This window comes from Delphinapterus leucas, chromosome 1 (genome assembly GCF_059928025.1).
Source record: "Delphinapterus leucas isolate spDelLeu-1000000601 "Yukka" chromosome 1, BTC_Dleu_Yukka2, whole genome shotgun sequence".
Taxonomy (NCBI): domain Eukaryota; kingdom Metazoa; phylum Chordata; class Mammalia; order Artiodactyla; family Monodontidae; genus Delphinapterus; species Delphinapterus leucas.
Genome location: NC_143129.1, coordinates 89,964,204 through 89,988,010, shown reverse-complemented (window position 1 = coordinate 89,988,010; position 23,807 = coordinate 89,964,204). Strand labels below are relative to the sequence as shown.

General features: G+C 38.5%; 1 protein-coding gene across 7 annotated transcripts in view; it reads right to left on the bottom strand.

Annotated features, from left to right (window-relative positions):
* Positions 1-23,807, bottom strand: part of TRIM33 (tripartite motif containing 33) — a 148,159-nt gene that overhangs the window by 59,903 nt on the left and 64,449 nt on the right. For all 7 annotated transcript variants that reach the window (XM_089917384.1, XM_089917374.1, XM_089917389.1 and 4 more), the window contains exons 2-4: positions 18,730-18,848; positions 18,167-18,311; positions 17,871-18,003 (exon numbers count right to left, since the gene is read on the bottom strand). In XM_089917384.1, the coding sequence (XP_089773510.1) occupies positions 17,871-18,003; positions 18,167-18,311; positions 18,730-18,848 (397 nt within the window). The remainder of the gene's footprint in view (positions 1-17,870; positions 18,004-18,166; positions 18,312-18,729; positions 18,849-23,807) is intronic.

Genomic DNA, 23,807 nt, shown 5'->3' with positions numbered 1-23,807 from the left:
AAACCAAGCTTACACAAGATCAAGGTGATCAGCCAGTAATTTAACTGCCTGCTAGAACAACAATCAACAGTCTGCAGAGGAAGATAAAACAATTCAGAGTTTATATAACATATCATCCACAATGTCCAAATCTCAATTAAAAATCACTAGGTATTCCAAGAAACAGGAAAGTATGACTCAGAGTAAAGAAAAACATATTCAATAGGCACTGTCACCAAGACAGTCCAAGTGCTATATTTAGCAAAGATCTCAAATGGGCTACTGGATATTTATTTAAAATTTAACTGAAAACAGGTTCTTAATGAATGAACTGATAATAAATCCCAGCAGAGAAATAGAAAGTATTTTAAAAAATGGAAATTCTAGAAAAGTATAATAATTGAAATGAAATAACTCACTGCATGGGTCTGGTAGCAAATGGGAGATGACTGAAGAAAGGGTGAGTGAAAATGAAGACAAATGAAAAGTTATAAAATCTGAAGAAGGGAGAGAATAGACTGAAGGAAAATGAACAAAGCCTCAGGGACCTGTGTGACAAAATCAAGGGTCTAACATACGTGTAACTGGTGTCCCAGAAGACAGTAAGAATGTGGAGAGAAAAATTTTTTTAAATGGCCAACTTTCCAAATTTGATGAAAACCATAAACTTATAGGTACAAGAAGTTCAGTGAAACACACACAGGATGAACAGAATGAAATACATACCTAAATACATCATGGTTCAAATGGTGAAGACCAAAGAAAAGCTTGAAAGCAGCCAGAGAACTGTCAAACAACATTCAGGCAGGAACAGTATGAATGATATAATTAAAAACAAAGATGGCCAGAATACAAAGTAATGACAGCTTTTACATGCTGAAAGAAGAACTGTCAATCCAGAATTCTATAAATAGTGCAAATATCCCTCCAAACTGAGGATGTTCCAATGAATGGAAGCTAAGAGTATTCATTGCCAACAGACCTACAAAACAAGAAATGCTGAAGAATATTCTTCAGGACAAAGGAACATGATAAAAGACGTAGAGAAACAGTAATGGTAATAAATGGGTAAATATAAAAGACTGGGCTTTTATTTTCTCTCCTCATAATTTCCTTAAGAGTCTAAACATTTAAAAAAACACTGGAAGGTAGGGTTTATAATGCATTTATGAATAAATGATACAGCATTAGTACAAAGGATGAGGATTTGATAAACGGAATTATTCTTTTGTAAGGTTATTTGTGAAGTGGGAAATAGTACAATATTTTAAGTAGGCTTTAAGTTAAAGCTGCGTATCATTAGCCCTAGAGCAATCACTGAAAATAATAAAGAGGTACACCTTAAAAAGCCAAAAGTAGATATAAAATGAAATACCAAAGAAGTTTTAACTTAAAAGATGGCAGGAAAGAAACAACAGAACAAAACACAAGAGAAAATAAAAAACAAAAAGTTAAACCTAACCTTATCACTAAATACATTAAATGTAACAGGATTAAACATTCCAATTAAAAGAGCAAGAGTTTCCAATTAAAAGAGAGAGCAAAGAGCCCTCAACTACTTATGCAATAAAAATACACAACATATAATTGATAATTCCTATATCCAGGCAGCACCTCTTTTTTTCCTCCATCTATATTAACAAATATTTATTCAACAGATGAAATGTCTAAATTTGTGTCAAATATTGTTATAGGCTCCTGGGACTTTGTGAATAAAACAAAGACACCTTCCCTCACGAAGCTTACATTCTAATGGGAAGAACACAAAAAATAACAACAAGCTATAAATTATAGAATATGTTTAGAAGGTGATAAGTGCTCTATATAAAAAAATACAGAGCAGGATAAGGCAGATTAGGAGTGAAGGGGCAAATTGCAATTTTAAATACAGTGATCAGAGTAGATCTCACTGGCAAAGTTACATTTAAACAGAGACTTGATGGATATATGAAAGTTAGCTATGCAAAAGGGTGGAGCAAGAAAGTTCTAGTTAGAGAAAATAGGCAGGTAATAGCATCTCTGGCATGTTTTAGAAACAGCAAGAAAGCCAGTGTAGCTGTAGCAGAGTGAGAGGTAAGAATAGTAACAGATGAAATGCGTGTATATAGGCCTCTATAAGGAATCTGACTTTTACTCTTAGTGAACAAGAGAACCACTACTTTTGGGCAGGGAAGTGACACAGTCTGATTTGAGATTCACTCTAGTGAATCTCAAAGTAAATCTCTAGTAAACCGAATCTCTAGTAAACTGATGAGGGATAATATTAGAAGCATGGGGATGATTTAGGAGACTACTCTAGTAATCCATACAAGACATGATGGTGGCTGAGACCAGGCTAGTAGCAATGGAGCTAACAGCAATGAGGTAGTAGAAGTTGTGGGATTTGGGGATATATTTTAAAGGTGGAGCCAAAAAGATGTTCTGATATGTTTGGGTTTGGGTATGAGAAAACAGTGGAGTCAAGGATGATGCCAAGATTTCTGGCCTATGCAACAAAAAAAATGCAATTGCAACAAATTGAGATGGGGCAAGGCTGCCAGTGAAAAAGGTTGGGAGAAGGTATCAGCTCAATTTTGGATAAACAGTTGACCCGTGAACAATGCAGAGGTTAGAGATCCCAACTGACCGTGCAGTCAAAAATCCAAGTATGACTTTTCAGTTGACCTTCTCATCCATGATTCCACATCTGCGGATTCAACCAACCTGGGATTGTGTAGCACTGTAGTATGTATTTAGTGAAAAGAATCCACATATAAGTGGACCCACACAATTCAAACCCGTGCTGTTAAAGGGTTTACTGTATTATATGAGAAAGCAGACACTCACGTAGAGATGTTACAGTCTGTAGAACAGACAAATCTGAAAGTTCAGGAGACAGTACTAAGCCAGAAATAGGAATTTGAACATCACCAGCATATGGATGGTATTTAAAGCCATAAGACTGTAGCTGTAGATCATGGAGTAAGGCCTGGCACATTCAAAATTAGGAATCCAGAAAAATGAGCAAATGAGACTGAGAAGAAGTAATCAGCGTGGTAAAAGGAAAACTGAAAGAATGTGGTCTCCTGGTAGCAAAGTAAATGAAACGTATTAAGGGAATGATCAGTCATGTCAAATGTTGCTAATATATAAGATGATGACAGAAATGACCTCTAGGTTTAGTAATGCAATGGTTATTTGTGACCTTGAAAAGAACACTGCTGGGAGAATGATGATAGTCAAATATGTATATTTAAGAGAATGGGACAGGAGAAAATGGAGACCATGATTACAAGCAATACTTTCAAAAAGTTTTGCTGCAAGGAGCAACAGGGGCCGTTGTTAGCAGGGAAAGTAGGTTAAAGAGAAAGTCTTGTGTTTTCCTTCATTTTAAAGATGGAAGAAAAAATAGCAGAATATTGAAATACTGATGGGAGTGACTGCTAGAGATTGAAAAAACTGAAACCGGCAGAGAAAAGGCCAAACTGCTGAAGCAATGTCCCCAGCTACATAAAATGAGATGGAATCTAAGTGTGTATTAATTGGAGCAAATGGCTTTATAGAGGAAGAGAGTTTAATTAAGATAAGACAGAAATGTAGAAATGTGGGTACAAGTGTTTGCAGAAAAGTAAATGTGGTAGAGGGAGTCTGCACAAGTACTCTTTTGATTGTTTCATTTTTCTCAATAAAGTAGGAAGCAATACGAATATTTGGGAGTGAGAATAGAGGGTGAAAGTTGGACATTTAAGACAGAAAAGGTGTGAATGCACAGCACGACTGCCAGGCAACATTAGGGTCTATCTGAGGCTAAGTGGTCATGAGCTGAGAGTGAGACCAGCTGGTGTCATTATGCGTTTTTTCTCCTGTGATATTCCACTGCATAAGCGAAGCATGATGGAAGTTGAGTTTAATCAGGATGGTGGTTTCGCCAAGGGAGTTCAACCAAGTGGGATATGGGAGTCAAGGCTAAAAGCAAGGGAGTGAAAATGATTAGCCATTAAATTAAACTGAAAATGGGTTAAATGAGAACATAAAGAAATGAGGTAAAGTGAAAGGGTAGTACAATCAATGGATTAAAATAAGTCACTGTATGGTGAATAACTGAAGTCTGGTACTGAGCAGAATGAGCTAGAATGATGGGATATGTGTTTACAAAGAGGTATGCTTAAAACTGAACATAACTATTGGAAATGCCAAGGTCTAGTATATGGTCTCAGGTGTGAGTGGCAATGTAGAGGGCATAAACCTTAGAAAGGAGTTCAAAAAACAAAGACCAGAGTGTCAGAAGGATCAAATCTAAGTATATTAAAATTGCCAGGAATTAAGACAATAATAGAATACCACAGATTGCCACTGAGTTAGGAACTAAAATCTGTAAGAGATAAAGTGGAATGACCCAAGGGTTTTATGTGACAGTATCAATGAGGGACAAGAATGATAGCACTACATTTAGAGATTTTTCAGGGAGGAAGGAGGAAGAATGGTCTAAAAAATAGCAAAGAGAAGACCTACCTCACATCTCCAGGCCTAGTAATACATGGGATGTCAAAGAAAAAACAGCCAAGAGGGCTTCCCTGGTGGTGCAGTGGTTGAGAGTCCGCCCGCCGATGCAGGGGACACGGGTTCGTGTCCCGGTCCGGGAAGATCCCACATGCCGCAGAGCAGCTGGGCCCGTTAGCCATGGCCGCTTAGCCTGCGCGTCCAGAGCCTGTGCTCCACAACGGGAGAGGCCACAACAGTGAGAGGCCCGCGTACCGCAAAAAATAAAACAGCCACCAGTTAAAAAGACTGCAGAGGAAGCAACATCCTAGAGCCCTGTTTCCATTATAGCAAAGGAGGTACAGAAAGGGATCAAAAAAGAGGTTGAGGATATAGAAATCCTGCTGATGACAAACCAGGAATCACAGAGAACAAAGTAGCAGAAACTGCCACGTGGGAGCCTTATGGGAATTAAAGCATGGCAGATGAGGGGAGACCTGGGAGTGTGGGGCTTTTCTTGGATGACAAACAGGGATAAAGTACATAATAATATTAGCCCTAGCAGATTTAAAGCAGATAATAATGGAGAAATTGCAAATATTGGTGGTAAACAGGGGTGGGGCCTAGAGCTTTCTCCTTTAATTTGTTAATGGAGAAGAAATTCTAGTTCTAGCAAGTCAACCACATCTTCACTCCAGATGAGGATAGAAGAGTCAGAATTGTGTGGTCTTAGAATGCGAAGGTTTAGTCATGACCCTCATTTTGGGAGACACAAACTCACTCCAAATGTATATGTTACATCTTGCCTCATGATGACAGAGTGAAGGGAACAGAGAAGTTCTGAGAAGGTACACTGAGTGTGAGGACCTTCTCCAATCTGTGATGATGGGGGCAGAAGGTCTATGGGATGCCTTCCAAAATGATAGGCCTTTATTATATAGCTTTATCAATTAAACACAGTTAAGAATTCAACACATACCACCATCCTCCCTACTTCTATCAAGCCCAATCTGATTTTATCATAAAATAGTCAGTGTTTATATTACTACAAGATCTCAAATTTAATATGGCCAAAACTTAACTATCAACTCCCTAAATACACCTAACAAACAATGTCTTCCCACAGTCTTCCACACCTCAGTAAATTCAATCCTAATCTTCCATTATTCTTGGTAAACTGAAAGCCAAAACTCTTGGTGTTATTGGTATCTCATACAACCCATATATCAGCAAATCCACATTATCTTTTTCAGGCATCAAGTTCAAAATATATTTAGAACTGGATTATATCTTTATATCTCTAGTTAGTCTAAACCACCATTATTTCTTGCCAAAATTATTAAGAACAACCTCCTAACTTAATCTTGTGATTCTGTCCTTGCTCTTTCTTTAATCTCTCCTCACTAGAGCTAGTGCGATCCTTTTTAAAACAATCAAATTATTCCACCGCTCAAAAGCTTGAGCATCTGACTCAAGAGTAAAAAGCAACATTCTTACCATAACCTACAAATCACTAAATAATTTGGCCCTTCCTGCCCCTGAACTCATCTGATAGCAATCTTCCCCTTGTTAACTGCACTCAGACCATACAGTTACTCAAAGATGTCAAATATGCTACTATCTCTGGCCCTTTGCACTTGCTTTCTCTCTACCTGAAGCATGCTCCTCACTGCCAAATTTAAGCAAGGCCTGCTCCCATTCTTCCTTCAGTCTCTACTCAAATCCCACTTCATCACCGAAGCTTTTTGAAACCACCCTAATTTAAAATAAAAACCTACAAACCTGCAGGCTCACATGCTCTGTTCCAAATTCCCAGCTTTATTTTTCTCTATGACAATTACCACCTGATATATTCACTATTTGTTTGACTCTACCATGAAAAATTAAGTCTTTGGGGACAGTGACTTTACGTTGTTCACAGAAATATACCATGCCTGGCACTCAATAAGCATGCAACTATTTGTTGAATTAATAAATGATTGTAAACACTGTCCAACGATGAGCCAAGGAGTATAATAAGAGTAATTTCTTTTCTTGAACTTTTTTTCTTTTGGAATATTGACTTAATTCTCAATGTATTGATTCCTAATGTTTCTCATGTTCCATCAGGTATGTCAAAAACTTGTCAATATTATTTTTCAAATGACCTAATATAACAAATTTAATAGAAGTGGTTCCATTTTTTTCCTGGAGACATCCTTAATGGGGTCCTTAGTCCTCACGCTTCAGTCTAAACTAGCTCCTGCACAGCTGTCATTCTGGGCATTCCCATTCACTTTCTTGGCTTATTAACATTTCTGTGGATCACATTCTCTAATAGCTCTCCAGAAAGAGGTGTATGGGAGGCAGTTTCTGAATCCTTGCATGCTGAAAAATGTTTACATCTTACTCTCACACTGATTAAGTTTAGATATAGAATTCTAGGTTGAAAATCTTTCCCTCTCGCCCCACAACTTTTTATTTTAATTTTTTTATCACCCCCCCAACTTCTGAAGTTACAGTTCCACCATCTTCTACCTCCTAGTATTGCTATTTTTAAAGATCATATTTAGATTTCCATTTCATTGCAGGTTACCTACTTCGATTCTTTGGAAACTCTGTTCATCTTCATTCTAACCCATAGCATATCGTCATCTTACGATGATGATACACAGCTTTGATAGAAGCCTTTTACTATCAGCATACTGGGCATTAAATGGGTCATTTCAGATTGGCAATTCTAGGTTCGTAGGAGAATTTCTTGTATTATTTATTTGATAATTTCTTTCATTTCTTTTTCTATAATTTGTACTAGCTGGCAGTTGATCTCTTGTAATTTTTAAATCTTTTTAAAATCTTTTTGTTTTATTTTCTAGGAGACTAAATAGAATTTATCTACCAAACCTATTGATTTTTTTCACTTATCATACTTCCAAGAGCTCCTTCTTATTTTAATTTTTTTTTTTGGGGGGGTGCCACATTGCTCGGCATGTGGGATCTTAGCTCCCTGAACAGGTATCAAACCCGACCAGGGATCAGACCTGCACCCCCTGAAGTAGAAGCAGAAGTGCGGAGTCTTAACCACCTGACCTCTGGGGAAGTCCCTTTAATTACTTCTTTTGTGGAGATTCTATCCTTAATTTGTGACCAATAGCTTGCCATTTTTCAGAACATCATAATTTTTATTTCACACTTCCTTTTGCCCTTGTATTATGTTATGTCCTTTCATGAGGGCAGCTGTGTCAATCAGAAACATGTACAGCTGTAGGGACTAATAGTGGCTCATATAACAAGACCAAATGTAGGCAGTTGATGGTGTTAGTTTAACAACATCAAAGTTAGAATCACTGAGATGATCTTGGCTTTATCCCATGAGTATATAATAGTGTCAGAATTCCAGGCATCACATCCAAATTCAAGGAAGGAAAAAGGAGGAAGATGGATGACACCAGCAACATCTGTCCCTTTTGTCAGGAAGGTAAAAACTTTCTGAAAATCACCCTCTAAACAGAATTCTGTTTCTATTTTGGGGGCATAAACTGTGGATCAGAGGTACCCTAATGCCAGGAATGCTGAGAAAGGAAATACTTAGATTTTACAGTCTCTATATTTGAAGCCAGACAAGAGAGAGAAGTTGAGAATTCTCAACTATCCCACAATGGATGGCATATGACAGTGGCTCTCATCAAATGTCAGATGATCCTTCCATCTATTCATATCCTTTTATATTTAAATATACTTTAATATGTCAGTATTTACTTATTTATTTGGCTGCAATGAGTCTTAGTTGTGGCACACAGGATCTTCGTTTCGACATGCAAACTCTTAGTTGAGGCATGTGGGATCTAGTTTCCTGAACAAGGATCAAACCCAGGCCCCCTGCACTGGGAATGGGGAGGCTTAGCCACTGGATGACCAAGGAAGTCCCTAAATATACTTTAAAACTGCTCAGAATCATGTGTGAGAGAGCAGAACTTATGAACTGATGGGGTTCACCATAAGGCAATCTTTTTCATCAGAAATGAACCCCAAATGGCAACATTAGGAGGCCTCTTCTAATTATTCACTTTCTCCAGAGAGTGACAAAGCCTCTAATTCCAGACAGCAGAGTAGGGAAGAATAGTGAAATGGAAAAGTTCACTACTGGCAATCTGGAAGCAAGTCGAGGTAAGTGAATGTCTCACAGTTTAGTGTGCAGATTGATCCTTTAATCTCCCCAGTTTCAGCCAAGTACCTCATCCCCACCCTCAATCTAGACCTAATATCCCCAAGTCCAGGGCCTCTGATTTTACTTATCCAGAGAATAAGCCCAACTTTTGTGATACCTATCACCTCTAGATCCTGAGCCACCATAGGTTTCTAGGAAATAAATCAAGTAGCTTCCTTTATAGCTCATTTGCATGCCCTTGGGTTGTAGTTGGCTCAACTCTACTAGGTAAATCATCAGATCCAACAAATATTCAATCCATTTCCCTGGTTTTGAAAAATTAACTGAAACCTCCATTGGTGTCTCTTCTCTCATTCTTATCCTTTATAAGTCTATACATTTTTTATTCATGTACTGTGAAGAGAATTACTAGAAGGAGGAGGGATAATGCCTTGGTTTAGCTAGAAATCATGAAGTGCTTTGAGGTACAAAATTTCATAAAGTTCTATAGATGTTTTCCTTTTTGAAAACAATTTACGAGGCCATAAAGAAAACCAAAGATCTCAATAAAGTGTTTTTTTAAAAACAAAAAGAAATAGGGAATTCCCTGGTGGTCCAGTAGTTAGGACTCAGGGCTTTCACTGCTGAGGGTCCAGGTTCAACCCCTGGTCAGGGAATTCCCACAAGCCCCCCAGCATGGCCATAAATAAATGAAATGTAACAGACTATTATTGAGCCCTTACTGTCTTAAGCACTTTACAGGTACAATTCTCAACTCAATCCTCACAGCCATCTTATAAGGAAGGTACTACATATTCTCCATTTGAAGATACACACTCGCACACCAAAGTTCATTATCTGTATCACTATACTATGCAACAATCACCTTTAAAAGGGTGTGTGGGTGGCAGGGGGCCCAAAATTCTTATATAGAGGAGGTAAGTCAATAATGATTCTGGAATGAGGCTAAATTTTAATCAAAGAAAAATTCACAGGCTTCCCTGGTGGCTCAGTGGTTAAGAATCCTCCTGCCAATGCAGCGGACATAGGTTTGAGCCCTGGTCCGGGAAGGTCCCACATGCTGCGGAGCAACTAAGCCCGTGCGCCACAACTACTGAGCCTGTGCTCTAAAGCCTGTGAGCCACAACTACTGAGCCCACGTGCCACAACTACTGAAGCCTGTGCGCCTAGAGCCTGCGCTCTGCAACAAGAGAAGCCACTGCAATAAGAAGCCCACACACCGCAACGAAGAGTAGCCCCCACTCGCTGCAACTAGAGAAAGCCCGCACGCAGCAATGAGACCCGATGCAGCAATAGATAGATAGATAAATAAATAAATGAAAAATTCACATCTTTTTGATAAAGTCAAGATTCAGCATAAGAACCTAAAAGAAGTACAATGAAATTAAGCTAAGCAAAGAATAAAAATAAAAGAGAGGGCTTCCCTGGTGGCGCAGTGGTTGAGAGTCCGCCTGCCGATGCAGGGGACACGTGTCCCGGTCCAGGAGGATCCCACATGCCACGGAGCCCGTGAGTCATGGCCACTGAGCCTGCGCTTCTGGAGCCTGTGCTCCGCAGCGGGAGAGGCCACAGCAGTGAGAGGCCCACGTACAGCAAAAAAATAAAATAAAATAAAATAAAATAAAAAATAAAAGAGAACTGTGAGAGTTAGAATACTTAAAAAAAGAATAAACAATTTCAAAAACTGGATCACTAAAATGACCAATAGGGACTTCCCTAGGTCCAGTGGTTAAGAATTCACCTTTCAATGTAGGGGGTGCACGTTTGATCCCTGGTCAGGGAGCTAAGATCCCACATGCCTCGCAGCCAAAAAACCAAAATATAAAACAGCAATATTGTAACAAATTCAGTAATGACTTTAAAAATGGTCCACAACAAAAAAATCTTTAAAAAATAAAATAAAATGACCAACAAGAGACTCAAATCTATGGCTAGGCTAATAAAGAATAAGGAAATAAACTCAGCTATTCAACATTATAAACAAGAAAAAGATAGAAGCACAGATTTTTGTAAAATCTTTATGGTCTATTTCTAAGCAAGTATGTTTTTCTTTTTTTTATTTATTTTTAAACTTTTCTTAATGGCTTTTTAAAAAAATTATTTATTTTTGGCTGCGTTGGGTCTTCGTTGCTGTGCGTGGGCTTTCTCTAATTGCAGCGAGCAGGGGCTACTCTTTGTTGTGGTGCGTGGGCTTCTCATTGTGGTGGCTTCTCTTGTTGTGGAGCACAGGCTCTAGGCGCGTGGGCTTCAGTAGTTGCGGCACGCGGGCTCAGTAGTTATGGCTCGCGGGGCCTAGAGCGCAGGCTTAGTAGTTGTGGTGCGCGGGCTTAGCTGCTCCGCAGCATGTGGAATCTTCCCAGACCAGGGTTTGAACCCGTGTCCCCTGCAATAGCAGGTGGATTCTTAACCACTGCACCATCAGGGAAGCCCACAAGTATGTTTTTAAAACCTCTACTAACTGGTGGGATTTTCTAAGAAAATACATATTATCATAATTGCATGAGTGACTCAAGAAGAGGTGGGAAACCCGACTTGATCAATAAGCATGTGAGAAGCTAAGTCCCTTAAAGAACTAGCCCTAAAAGGCCTGAAGTCCAGACAGGGAAACGGGGTGGGTAAGATGGGATGAAAGTGTTAGGGAAGACAAGACACAAGTAAACTGGCTTTTAGAAATAGTTCTCCTGACAGTGTACTGGTAAGAAATAGCACTTGTAAAGGCAGAGGAGTTTAAAACAGAGGGTTTCCTACTGTAAGAGTGCAAATAGGAGATAACAGATTGTGTACTAAAGAATTAACCTTGCCCAAAGAGAATTCTGGCCTTTGCCCTCAGCAGCTGGGAGGGCGTCTCTAAGCCCTTGAAATGCACTGTCTGACAAAAGTATCTTTGTTTACTTGAGGCCTTAGGCCATATGCTAATGATATGATTTCTGGTAGAGTCTTCAGGTCACACAGTCAGCTCAACATCAGGAGGGGCTGGAAACCAGTCAATCATGTGGCCAGTGAACTACATCTACATGACAGAGTTCCAAAAAAAATTCTGCACACCAAGGCTCATGCAAGCCTCGATGGTTGGCAATATTCTCTTCATGCTGTCACACATTATTGCTAGGAGGAGTTAACTACATTAAGAATTCCACTGAGGGGGCTTCCCTGGTGGTCCAGTGGGTGGGACTCCCTGCTCCCAGCACTGGAGTCCCGGGTTCGATCCCTGGTCAGGGAACTAGACCCTGCACGCATGCCGCAGCTAAGGGTTGGCATGCCACAACTGAAGATCCCATGCACCACAGCTGGGACTCAGCGCAGCCAATATAAATGGATGAATAAATAAAGATTAAACAAAAAAGAAAGAATTCCACTGAGAAGACACAAATGGAAGTTCCACATTTAGAACTCTCCTAGACTACTCTGCTCTGTGTCTTTCCATTGGATGATTTTAATCTGTATCCTTTCACTGTAATAAATGTTAACTGTCAGTATACATCTTTCAGTGAGTTCTAAGAAATTACTGAATCTGAGGGTAGTCTTAAGAAATCCTGAACTTGCAACTGGTGTCAGAAGTGAGAATGAATAAGATAAATTAAAAAAAAAAAAAAGAAGCGCAAATGGTTTTGGGGACCCCCAAATTCTGCAACTGGGTGTCAGAAGTGAGGGAGGCCTGTGAATTGTTCCCTAACTTCATAGTTGGCCTCAAACGTGAGATTCACTAGAACCATCCTGACTCATTGAAACTTCTGGTTGGGAAGAGGAAGGAAAAGATGACAAGGGTTATGAACCTTTGATTCCTGGATGACTATCTAGTCACTCATGGTATGGAGCTACAGCTGCAGTTATTAGAGGTAAAAGTTACCAACAGAAAGAACTTAGAAACTGTAGCTCCAACTCCCTAGGAGTTGACTCCCTGGATAAACAAGGAAATGCAAACTAATAAGAAACAAGGTAATGAAACAATTCCTTGGTTATTGTTATCTGTAGCAGCTAAAATAAAGAGTGTATTGGGACAGATCCTGACACTGGGCAAAGTTTAGATTTCAGCCAGTCTGAGCTACAGCCACTAGCATTCCAAAGGGGAAAATTACGCTGGGAAAACAGACAGCACCTCTATGACTTCAGTCACAAAGTAGTCCGGGTTGAGGAAAGACAAAATCAAGAAACTAATGAAACGAGAGTTTACAATGCTAAGGAATTATCTCATTTTGTGGGTTGACATTGTAAGCTTCCTGAAAAAAACCTTTACTAAAATATTGTAAGAGTGACTGATTACTTAGAGGCAGTATTGTTGATTCTGAATGCTGCAGAATAGAACAGCAATGTTTGAGCTGATGGAGGGCCCACAGCTCACTATGGAACCACAGATGGCTATACATAACCTAGATACACAGCAGGTGATTCCTGAGGGGACAGCTAGCTTGGTGGACTGGATAAAAGCCCCTGTGAGGTTTTTTTTACCCTCAGACAGGCGACTGTCCTTCTCCTATAAATGCCAAATAGAACTCCCCAGAAGAACTGGCTGATATGCTTCTCACACGCAAGCCACGCCAGATGAGCATTATGCAGAGCAGGATGTTCATCTACTGAGTATGCCTCCTACTAAGATCAAGGTAAATAATGTGATTAAGGGAGACCTTTGTACATGGGCACCCCCATGTAATTTTACTGCTGCAAAACCTAGCAATAATCTGAGAAGCCTTATTAGATTTGTCTCAGCTTTATGGGCCTTACAGATGTTAAGAAAACTAGTGATTCATGAGAAAATAGGGAAAGACAAAGGGGAGAGTCAAGGGATTTATCCCAGCAGGATGGAAATCTTCAGGTGGCTGTTAAAAAGGGAAGGGGCGGGGGGCTTCCCTGGTGGCGCTGTGGTTGAGAGGACGCCTGCCGATGCAGGGGACACGGATTCGTGCCCCGGTCTGGGAAGATCCCACTTGCCACGGAGCGGCTGGGCCCGTGAGCCATGGCCGCTGAGCCTGTGTGTCCAGAGCCTGTGCTCCGCAATGGGAGAGGCCACAACAGTGAGAGGCCCGCATACCATAAAAAACAAAAACAAAAATAACAAAAAAAAAAAAAAAGGGAGGGGGGGAAGGTAGTGAATAAAGCAGACAATGATGGTGTTGAAACAAAGGTCTTAACGTAGCACTCTTGGGAGGTTGGGTGGACCAATGGGAGCCACTGCTGGTCCCCAACATTAAAGGGCATTAAACAACTGTTGTATTTACCCCAGTATGAAGAAATTTTAAAAGCTGGAGGGCAAAGATGACAATGAGAAACCTGACCTTGTACTTCCTGGAGCAACGATTCCATGGATCAATCAACCTGAAAACTGAAGGAGAGGCCAGGGTTTTCTGGCTCAACCCCAGCTGGAAAACACAAGGCAATATGCACTTGTGTGGGTAAAATAGACAGGGGGTGGATAAGAGACAGTTCCGGGACTCCCTGACATGGGGGCCCAATGTGCTATGATTCTAAAACCTGCTGAAAACCTAATGGGAGCTAAGGTTAGATTGGGAGGAGAGGGATGGTTGATAGGATTAAGGTGATGAAAGTTGGAATATATGAACAGACTTTATGTGAAGTAGTTACATCTCTCCTTTATGTGACTATGTCACTGGAATGGATATTATGTCTGACTGGTACTGTAAAACAGAAGACATACAGGTTCACCTTCAGGCGAGTCTTGATTAGACATGGTACATGGAAATCACTAAAACTGTCCAAGTCCAGGGACTTCCCTGGTGGTCCGGTGGCTAAGACTCCACGCTCCCAATGCAGGGGGCCCGGGTTCAATCCCTGGGTAAGGAACTAGATCCCACATGCCGCAACTAAGAGTTTGCATGCCGCTACTAAAGATCCCGCATGTCGCAACTTGAAGATCCCACGTGCCACAACTAAGACCTGGCACAGCAAAATACATACATACATAAATATTTTTTTAAAAAAAACAAAACTGTCCATCCAAGTCCACAGAAGTTGTAGACCTGAGACAGTATAGGATACCTGATGGATAAAATGAGATTACAACTTTAATGACAAATTAGAAGCTGGAGTGCTAGTATCAATGAATTCTTTGTACAATAACCATGTGTAGTTTCATCAAGAAAAAAAGTAAATGTTTCATCAAGAGTAACAGCAGACTATTAAAGTTTGAATAAAGTAGTGCCACCATAGCATCAGCAGTCCTTGATACGATTTCAACAATACAAAAAATATATAAAGCAGACTAAAAAAGAGTGGCACTCAGTGACTGAACATGTCAATTTTTTTTTCTAACTCTGAAAAAGAGCCAAACAGCAATTTTCCTTGATGTGGAAGGACCCTAATTTATGTTTACTATACTGCCACAGGGTTATTTCAATTCACCAGCTTACTGGTATGATTTGTTTAGAAGAGATTTAGACTTGATGCAGGTCCTGAGTGTAAAAATATACTATATTAATTTCATGATAATATCAGAAACTAAAGATGAAGGTAAGACTGACTCAGATGCAATGGCGACACACATGACCAACAGAAGCTGTTGCTAAATATAGCAAAGGTCCAAGGACCTGTCCAAACTGGTGAAATTCTTAGGAATAACCTAGGCAGGAGCCACCCATGACATTCCAAAGGTGAAAAAAAAAAAAACTGCTTCTGCCACCTACCCCTAGAACTAAACAAGAAGCCAACATTTGGTTGGTATATTTGAATTTTAAAGAACACACCCTCCATATCTGGGAATATTACCAGCACCAATCTATACAACTACCCAAAAGAAGGTCATATTTGAACGGGGGCCTGAACAAAGGCAGCCACTGTCTGAACTGCAAAAAGCAGTCTTTCTCATGATGCTTTTGGGCCCCTGTGATCCACACTTGGACATGATTCTGGAAGTGTCAGCAACATGTACCTACGCAGATTGAAACTTATGGCAAAAACCTCTCAGTGCCACTCAGCAGAGACCCACCAGGATTTTGGACCAGAGAAGTTCAGGATACCATGGTAAAATTTATGTCATTTAAGAGAAAATTACTAGCTTGCCATTCAGCACTGAGACTGACTCTATGACTGAAGGACACAAAATAACCATGAAACCTAAAATACTCATAATGTCTTGGGTGACAGGGGAACACTCTAATGACGAAGGCAAGGCCCAGAAGCGTTCCACATAAACAGAGATGGTCTGTGCAGGAACATGCGACCAGGAGGATGCAAAGAAGTATTTATTGTATTTATGAGCAGGTAGCTGGCCTCTTTTCCTCTAAATATAACTTCTGAACCACCAGAGCAGCTGCTGAATGCTATGATCACATAGGTGGTGCTCTATAAAGTCTATTAGCTAACAAAGAGCTGCTTGGTTTATGGATGGTGGTTCCAAGGTGAACAGAAAGCATTCTGTTTACAATGCCACCACTCTAACTGAAGAAGGTATAAGTAATAACAAATCATATTAATGAGGTGGACTGCATGCTGTTATCCCCTATGTTTGGGTTTTTACTGAACTCTGCAGCTGGTATTAGAAGAGAGGGTGGTCTTGTGGACTGTTTCCTAACTTTTGTACAGATGATAAAGAGAAAGAATCTGGTAAGACTCAATAATGAACACTTTAAACTTTGACTATGGGGTATCTTTGAAGAGTGTTTTTAAAGGGGGTGGGGTGGGTGGGGCTTAACTACATGTTAGCCAAATGATACTGGCAGCAATGTGGGCAGAATTAATTTGACAATATAAAACTCAAAACTAGTTTACAACTAGGGAGACTAGTTGTAAATGTGTTGTAGTAACAGGAACCTAGGCTTTTAAGTCCAGTGCCATTGGTTCTGCCATAGTCTATCCAGGAAAATCACAGTGTGAAAAAACGAAAGAAAAGGGAAGAACATTCAAGAGATAATTAGGAGTTGGATATGAGTAGTAAAGGAAAGTGGTGAAGGAAAGGGAAGAATGGAACATGGTTAAACTTTGAGAGGAGTGGCTGAAGCTATTTGTTCACAGGATAAAGGATGCCATGTTCCTATTCTTTCTGTTTCGCACAATCAATGTAAAAAGCCATAAGAAATCTAAATGCTCAAAGATCTGACTGCAGCTGTGAGAAAGTAATTTAATGTCTTACTGAGATTACAAGACAAGGGTAAGATCTGGACCTCAGGTGAAGGCATTCACAAGATTAGTCACCTCAAGCAAAACATTAGCCAATTCATAAGTAAGATGAGACATTTTGTAACAAAGGATACAAAAGTTTAAAGTAGCATTTCTACACAAATGTTCTGTAAAACAGTAAGAGGTGCCTTGGAAAACAAAAAAGAGCATTACCCCTATGAGGCCAAGTTTGAAAGATTCCATACACTGTATTCTATATTCTGAATACCACATGGGAGAAAATGAGCATATGGGCTAAAATAGATCTGGAGTTCAAATCCTGGCTCTACCACTTATGGGGACACGTTGTACAGATTACTAAAGCTTTCTGTAAGAACTCTCGCTCACCTTTAAAACAGTCAGGATATCAGTACCAACACTGCATGGGTGGTTGGTGTGAATTAAACAAACATGCACCATTAGGAAAACTGCCTGGCACAAACTACAGATGCAATACTTGTTAGTGAACAGAATTAATGTATCCCCTTCTTTTAGAGGATTCCAAAAAATTCCAATGGCTCTAATGAACTAAAAGCTCTAAGACATCCTAGAGTTAAAAAACAAATATTTAAGTGTGGTTAATCAAACTTAACACCTGACTAGAAATTTCAGTACTTTCCAGAACAGTTCAGATGTAACAGGCCGGTGATAAGTGAATACTATTGTATCCTGAGGGTAAAAGAAGGGTGAAAGACAAAGCTATGTATTAATGAACTATTAATTATGCTACTTAGATGCTTATAAATCCCTAGTTTTTCTATAAACTGTATATCCAATATGAAAGCAGTATATTTATGCTTTGATGTTAAAATGGGTATCACTTAGCCACACCCATGGAAATATTACCTTTTAAGACAACAGCCCAGAGCCTAAATCCCATAGAACACTTGAAAAAAAGTGTATTTGAACCAGAGGCGTTGCATACAAAGAAATAATATAACTCCATTCTTGCAACCCAAATCCATGTACTGATACATTTTCAACAAATATCCATAAAACAATTAGGTATGAATATGGAAACCATTAAATAATTTATCAAAAATATATCTTGTCTAAGACATAAAACACAAAACTGATAATTTTAAAATGCTAACAAAATTATAGAATACTTGCTTTAGGAAAAATAATTTTACAAGAACTTTTTATAATATTTCTTGATAAGCAATTATGACTTCTGTACCTATGTTCTTTGTGTTCCAATAGCTGACAGTCTCTACATGTCAGCCTATCACATGTTTCACAGAAAAGTTTCAACTGTTCTTGTTTGTGTACAGGGCAGAAAACAGGGCGCTGACCAGATGCTCCAACAGACTCTGCAGTAAAATAAAACACATATTTTTAAACTAAACAAAATTTTTGTCTAACTTTCTAAATTCTTACTGATATTGGCATCAAAAGCTTATAAAGATAAGTAGAAATGCTATAGAGGCAAAAGAGGGAGATTAATAGTAGTCATTAAAACTGCTTCTATCTTACCTGAGACATCTTCTTTCTTCCTGATCAAGTGATCTTTAGTGAATTTTACTCTTTGATGTGCTTCAATACATGTCTTACATAGCCACTCTCCACATTCTACACAAAAGCCAACTGCACTTGCATTGTCTTCACAACTAGTACATACCTAAAGGAGGAAATAAATACTAAGCTACATTAAATTTACAAAATATAGATCCACAAAACAAAAAGGTGAAAACTTTCTAACTTGCTCTCAAATATACTAATTCACTGTACCTAGAATAAAATTATTTTGTTATCCATTTCTCTTCAACAAAATCCTTTCCCTTCCAGATCAAACATTCAGGTAGGTAAAAAAAAGTCTCAGAACACAAAATCTATACAAGATTTGAATCTTTAAGTAATGACTTTTAATCTCATTTAACCAGGTCTGAGGGTGTAGAATAAAGATATCCTTCATTTTCAATTTGAAAGATGAAACTAAGGCATAACTACCCTAAATTATGTAACAATTCAAGCATGTTTTCTTATAATTCATATTTTCATATCAAGATAGGAATATAAAGAAAAATTGAGAAGCATACCTGTTCTGATTTCTCATCAGAACTGCTAGGAGCTTCAGATGTATCTTTCACAAAATAATTATCCACAAGGTCTATCTGTCTGCATTCTTGGCGGCATACTGGGCACCGTATTACACCAACTACAACACAAAACAACAACATTAAGAAATATTCTTCAGAAAAAATAAGGAAATTGTACACGATGCCTACATGGGAACTACTCATTCATATATCATAGACAAGAACAAAGAAATGAGCATTAAGAGCTGAGTAAAATAAGTTATTCCACTAAGTTATTACATTGGGGAAAAATGATACCTTATTTAGGAAGAGAAAATAAGCATTAATATGCAAAAAAACTTTAAGGTGCTTCGTTATTACACTATGTGGTTGTAATAACGGCCCCCAAAGATACCTAGGTCGTAATGCTTGGAAAACCTGTGTCACTTTATACAGCAAAGGAGATTTTGCGAGGGTGATTAAATTAAGGATCTTGAGATGGGTATGCTGTCCTGGATTATTTGATAGGCCATAAATGTCATCACAAGTGATCTAACAAGATGGAGGCAGAAGAAGATTAGACTACAGAAGAGGAGAAGGCAATTGACAATGAAAGCAGAGATTAGAATAATGTGCTTTGGAAACAGAGACAGAGCCAAGGAATGCAGGTGGCTACTATAAGCTGGAAAAAAAGAAAAAGAAAAAGAAAATGGATTCTCTCCTCAGAGCCTCCAGAAGGAACAAGACCTGCCGACACTTTGACTCTAACACAGTAGAACTGATTTCACACTTCAGCCTTCAAGAACAGTAAGAAAATAAAATGTATGTTGTTTTAAGACAAAAGTTTATGGCAATTCTGTTACAGGAGGAATAGAAATACACAATCTATCAACTTATAAATTCTGACTTTGTTCAGAACTACTTGAATTCATGCTAATGTGGGAAGAAAGATCATCTGTGATGTAACCTGCTAGTGTTCTAGCATCTATCAGAACGAATAAACCTGCTCAGGTTAACATATGGAAGTTAAACTTAACTGTAAAATAGCATCACAGTCAACACAACAAACTGACTACTATATGTCAGCCATAAAATTGAGAACATAGCATGACTCAATCCTTGCTTTTAAGAAAGGGTTCAAGACTAGGATATAATTTTTACAGTTTATACTATGCACAACTATAGGAAGCACCATACAAAGACAAGGCTATAAACAGTCCAAAGAGCTGTGCATACAGGAGGTACAGCTCAGTGGTAGTGAGACTTAGGTGGTGGGAAGAAGGAACTATATACTCTACTTACACTGTGTGTGTGTGTGTGTGTGTGTGTGTGTGTCTGCACGTGTTTGTGTGGGCATTCACACTTGTGTATGTAATCCACTCCATTTTCTTTGAAACTTCTAAAATTAAAATACAGGAGAATTCCTGTATGTGCAATGATAAAATTTTTGAAAATTTAGGAAATCAAAAATTCTCCATGCTCTCCACCTTGATTTATGCTTGAGTTATGTGCTATATTTCCTTTGAAATCTTTGGTTATCAGTAGTTTTACTAAAATTTTGAAGAATCCACTTTCATCTGCTTTCTGGATTTCTTAATATAGGTTCGTAAGACACAGCTTGTTGACAGCATAGTTTCCTAAATGCTGCAAGTTTGCAGCCATTACCACTTCAAAGAGGTTTGAATGAGGGAACTTTTTTTCCTTGTTAAAACAGTTCCTGTTTCTATAGAAACTTCATTTCTAGATTAACCTGTGATGGATGCGCTACCATAATTCAAGTATATAGTTCTTTTTTTTCTATCAACTACTCATTGTCATCCACTAGTAAAGACATTAAAGATGCAGCAAGCATCCAGAGGGCAGACAGTAGAAGCAAGAAAAACTACAATCCTGCAGCCTGCGGAACAAAAGCCACATTCACAGAAAGACAGACAAGACGAAAAGGAAGAGGGCTACGTACCACATGAAGGAACAAGATAAAACCCCAGAAAAACAACTAAATGGAGATAGGCAGCCTTCCAGATAAAGAATTCAGAATAACGATAGTGAAGATGAACCAGGGCCTCAGGAAAAGAATGGAGACAAAGATCAAGAAGATGCAAGAAATGTTTAACAAAGACCTAGAAGAATTAAAGAACAAAAAACAGAGATGAACAATAACTAAAATGAAAAAAACACTAGAAGGAATCAACAGCAGAATAAATGAGGCAGAAGAACAAATAAGTGACCTGGAAGACAGAATGGTGGAATTCACTGCTGAGGAACAGAATAAAGAAAAAAGAATGAAAAGAAATGAAGACATCCTAAGAGACCTTGGGGACAACATTAAATGCAACAACATTCGCATTATAGGGGTCCCAGAAGGAGAAGAGAGAGAGAAAGGACCTGAGAAAATATTTCAAGAGATTATAGTCGAAAACTTCCCTAAAATGGGAAAGCAAATAGCCACCCAAGTCCAGGAAGCGCAGAGAGTCCCAGGCAGGATAAACCCAAGGAGAAACATGCCGAGACACATAGTAATCAAATTGATAAAAATTAAAGACAAATTATTGAAAGCAACAAGGGAAAAACGACAAATAATATACAAGGGAACTCCCATGAGGTTAATAGCTGATTTCTCAGCAGAAACTCTACAAGCCAGAAGGGAGTGGCATGACATACTTACAGTGATGAAAGGGAAGAACCTACAACCAAGATTACTCTACCCGGCAAGGATCTCATTTAGATTCCATGGAGTAATCAAAAGCTTTAGAGACAAGCAAAAGCTAAGAGAATTCAACACCACTAAACCAACTCTACAACAAATGCTAAAGGAACTTCTCTAAGTGGGAAACACAAGAGTAGAAAAGGACCTACAAAATCAAACCCATAACAATTAAAAAAATGGTAATAGGAACATACATATCGATAACTACCTTTAATGTGAATGGATTAAATGCTCCAACCAAAAGACACAGGCTTGCTGAATGGACACAAAAACAAGACCCATATATATGCTGTCTACAAGAGACCCACTTCAGACCCAGGGACACATTCAGACCAAAAGTGAGGGGATGGAAAAAGATATTCCATGCAAATGGAAATCAAAGGAAAGCTGAAGTAGCAATACTCATATCAAATAAAAGAGACTTTAAAATAAAGAATGTTACAAGAGACAATGAAGGACACTACATAATTATCAAGGGATCAATCCAAGAAGAAGATATAACAGTTATAAATATATACGCTCCCAACATAGGAGCACCTCAATACATAAGGCAACTGCTAACAGCTATAAAAGAGGAAATCGACAGTAACACAATAATAATGGGGGACTTTAATACCTCACTTACACCAACGGACAGATCATCCAAAATGAAAATAAATAAGGAAACAGAAGCTTTAAATGACCCAATAGACCAGATAGATTTAATTGATATTTATAGGACATTCCAAAACAGCAAATTACACTTTGTTCTCAAGTGTGCACGGAACATTCTCCAGGATAGATCACATCTTGGGTCACAAATCAAGCCACAATAAATTAAAGAAAATTGAAACCATATCAAGCACCTTTTCTGACCACAACGCTATGAGATGAGAAATCAATTACAGGGAAAAAAACGTAAAAAACACAAACACATGGAGTATAAACAATATGTTACTAAATAACCAAGAGATCACTGAAGAAATCAAAGAGGACATAAAAAAATACCTAGAGACAAATGACAATGAAAATAAGACGATCCAAAACCTATGGGATGCAGCAAAAGCACTAAGAGGGAAGATTATAGCTATACAAGCCTATCTCAAGAAGCAAGAAATACCTCAAAAAAACAATCTAACCTTACACCTAAAGGAACTACAGAAAGAAGAACAAACAAAACCCAAAGTTAGCAGAAGGAAAGAAATCATAAAGATCACAGCAGAAATAAATGAAATAGAAACAAAGAAAACAATAGCAAAGATCAATAAAACTAAAAGCTGGTTCTTTGAGAAGGTAAACAAAATCGATAAACCATTAGCCAGACTCATCTAGAAAAAGAGGGAGAGACTCAAATAAAATCAGAAATGAAAAAGGAAAAGTTACAACAGACACCACAGAAATACAAAGCATCCTAAGAGACTACTGCAAGCCACTCTATGCCAGTAAAATGGACAACCTGGAAGAAATGGACTAATTCTTAGAAAGGTATAACCTTCCAAGACTGAACCAGGAAGAAATAGAAACTATGAACAGACCAATCACAAGTAATGAAATTGAAACTGTGATTAGAAATCTTTCAACAAAGTCCAGACCAGATGGCTTCACAGGTGAATTCTATCAAACATTTAGAGAAGAGCTACTAACACCCATCCCTTCTCAAACTCTTCCAAAAAATTGCAGAGGGAGGAACACTCCCAAACTCATTCTATGAAGTCACCATCGTCCTGATACCAAAACCAGACAAAGATACTACAAAAAAAGAAAATTACAAACCATATCACTGATGAATATAGATGCAAAAATCCTCAACAAAATACTAGCAAACAGAATCCAACAACACATTAAAAGGATCATACACCATGATCAAGTGAGATTTATCCCAGGGATGCAAGGATTCTTCAATATACGCATATCAATGTGATACACCATATTAACAAACTGGAGAATAAAAACCATATGATCATCTCAATAGATGCACAAAAAGCTTTTGACAAAATTCAACACCCATTTATGATAAAAACCCTCCAGAAAGTAGGCAGAGAGGGAACTTACCTTAACATAATAAAGGCCATATATGACAAACACACAGCCAACATCATTCTCAATGGTGAAAAACTGAAGCCATTTCTTCTAAGATCAGGAACAAGACAAGATTGCCCACTCTTGCCACTATTATTCAACATAACTTTGGAAGTTTTAGCCACGGCAATCAGAGAAGAAAAAGAAATAAAAGGAATCCAAATTGGAAAAGAAGAAGTACAATTGTTACTCTTTGCAGATGACATGATACTATACACAGAGAATCCTAAAGATGCCACCAGAAAACTACTAGAGCTAAATCAATGAATTTGGTAAAGTTGTAGGATACAAAATAAATGCACAGAAAACTCTTGCATTGTTATACACTAATGAT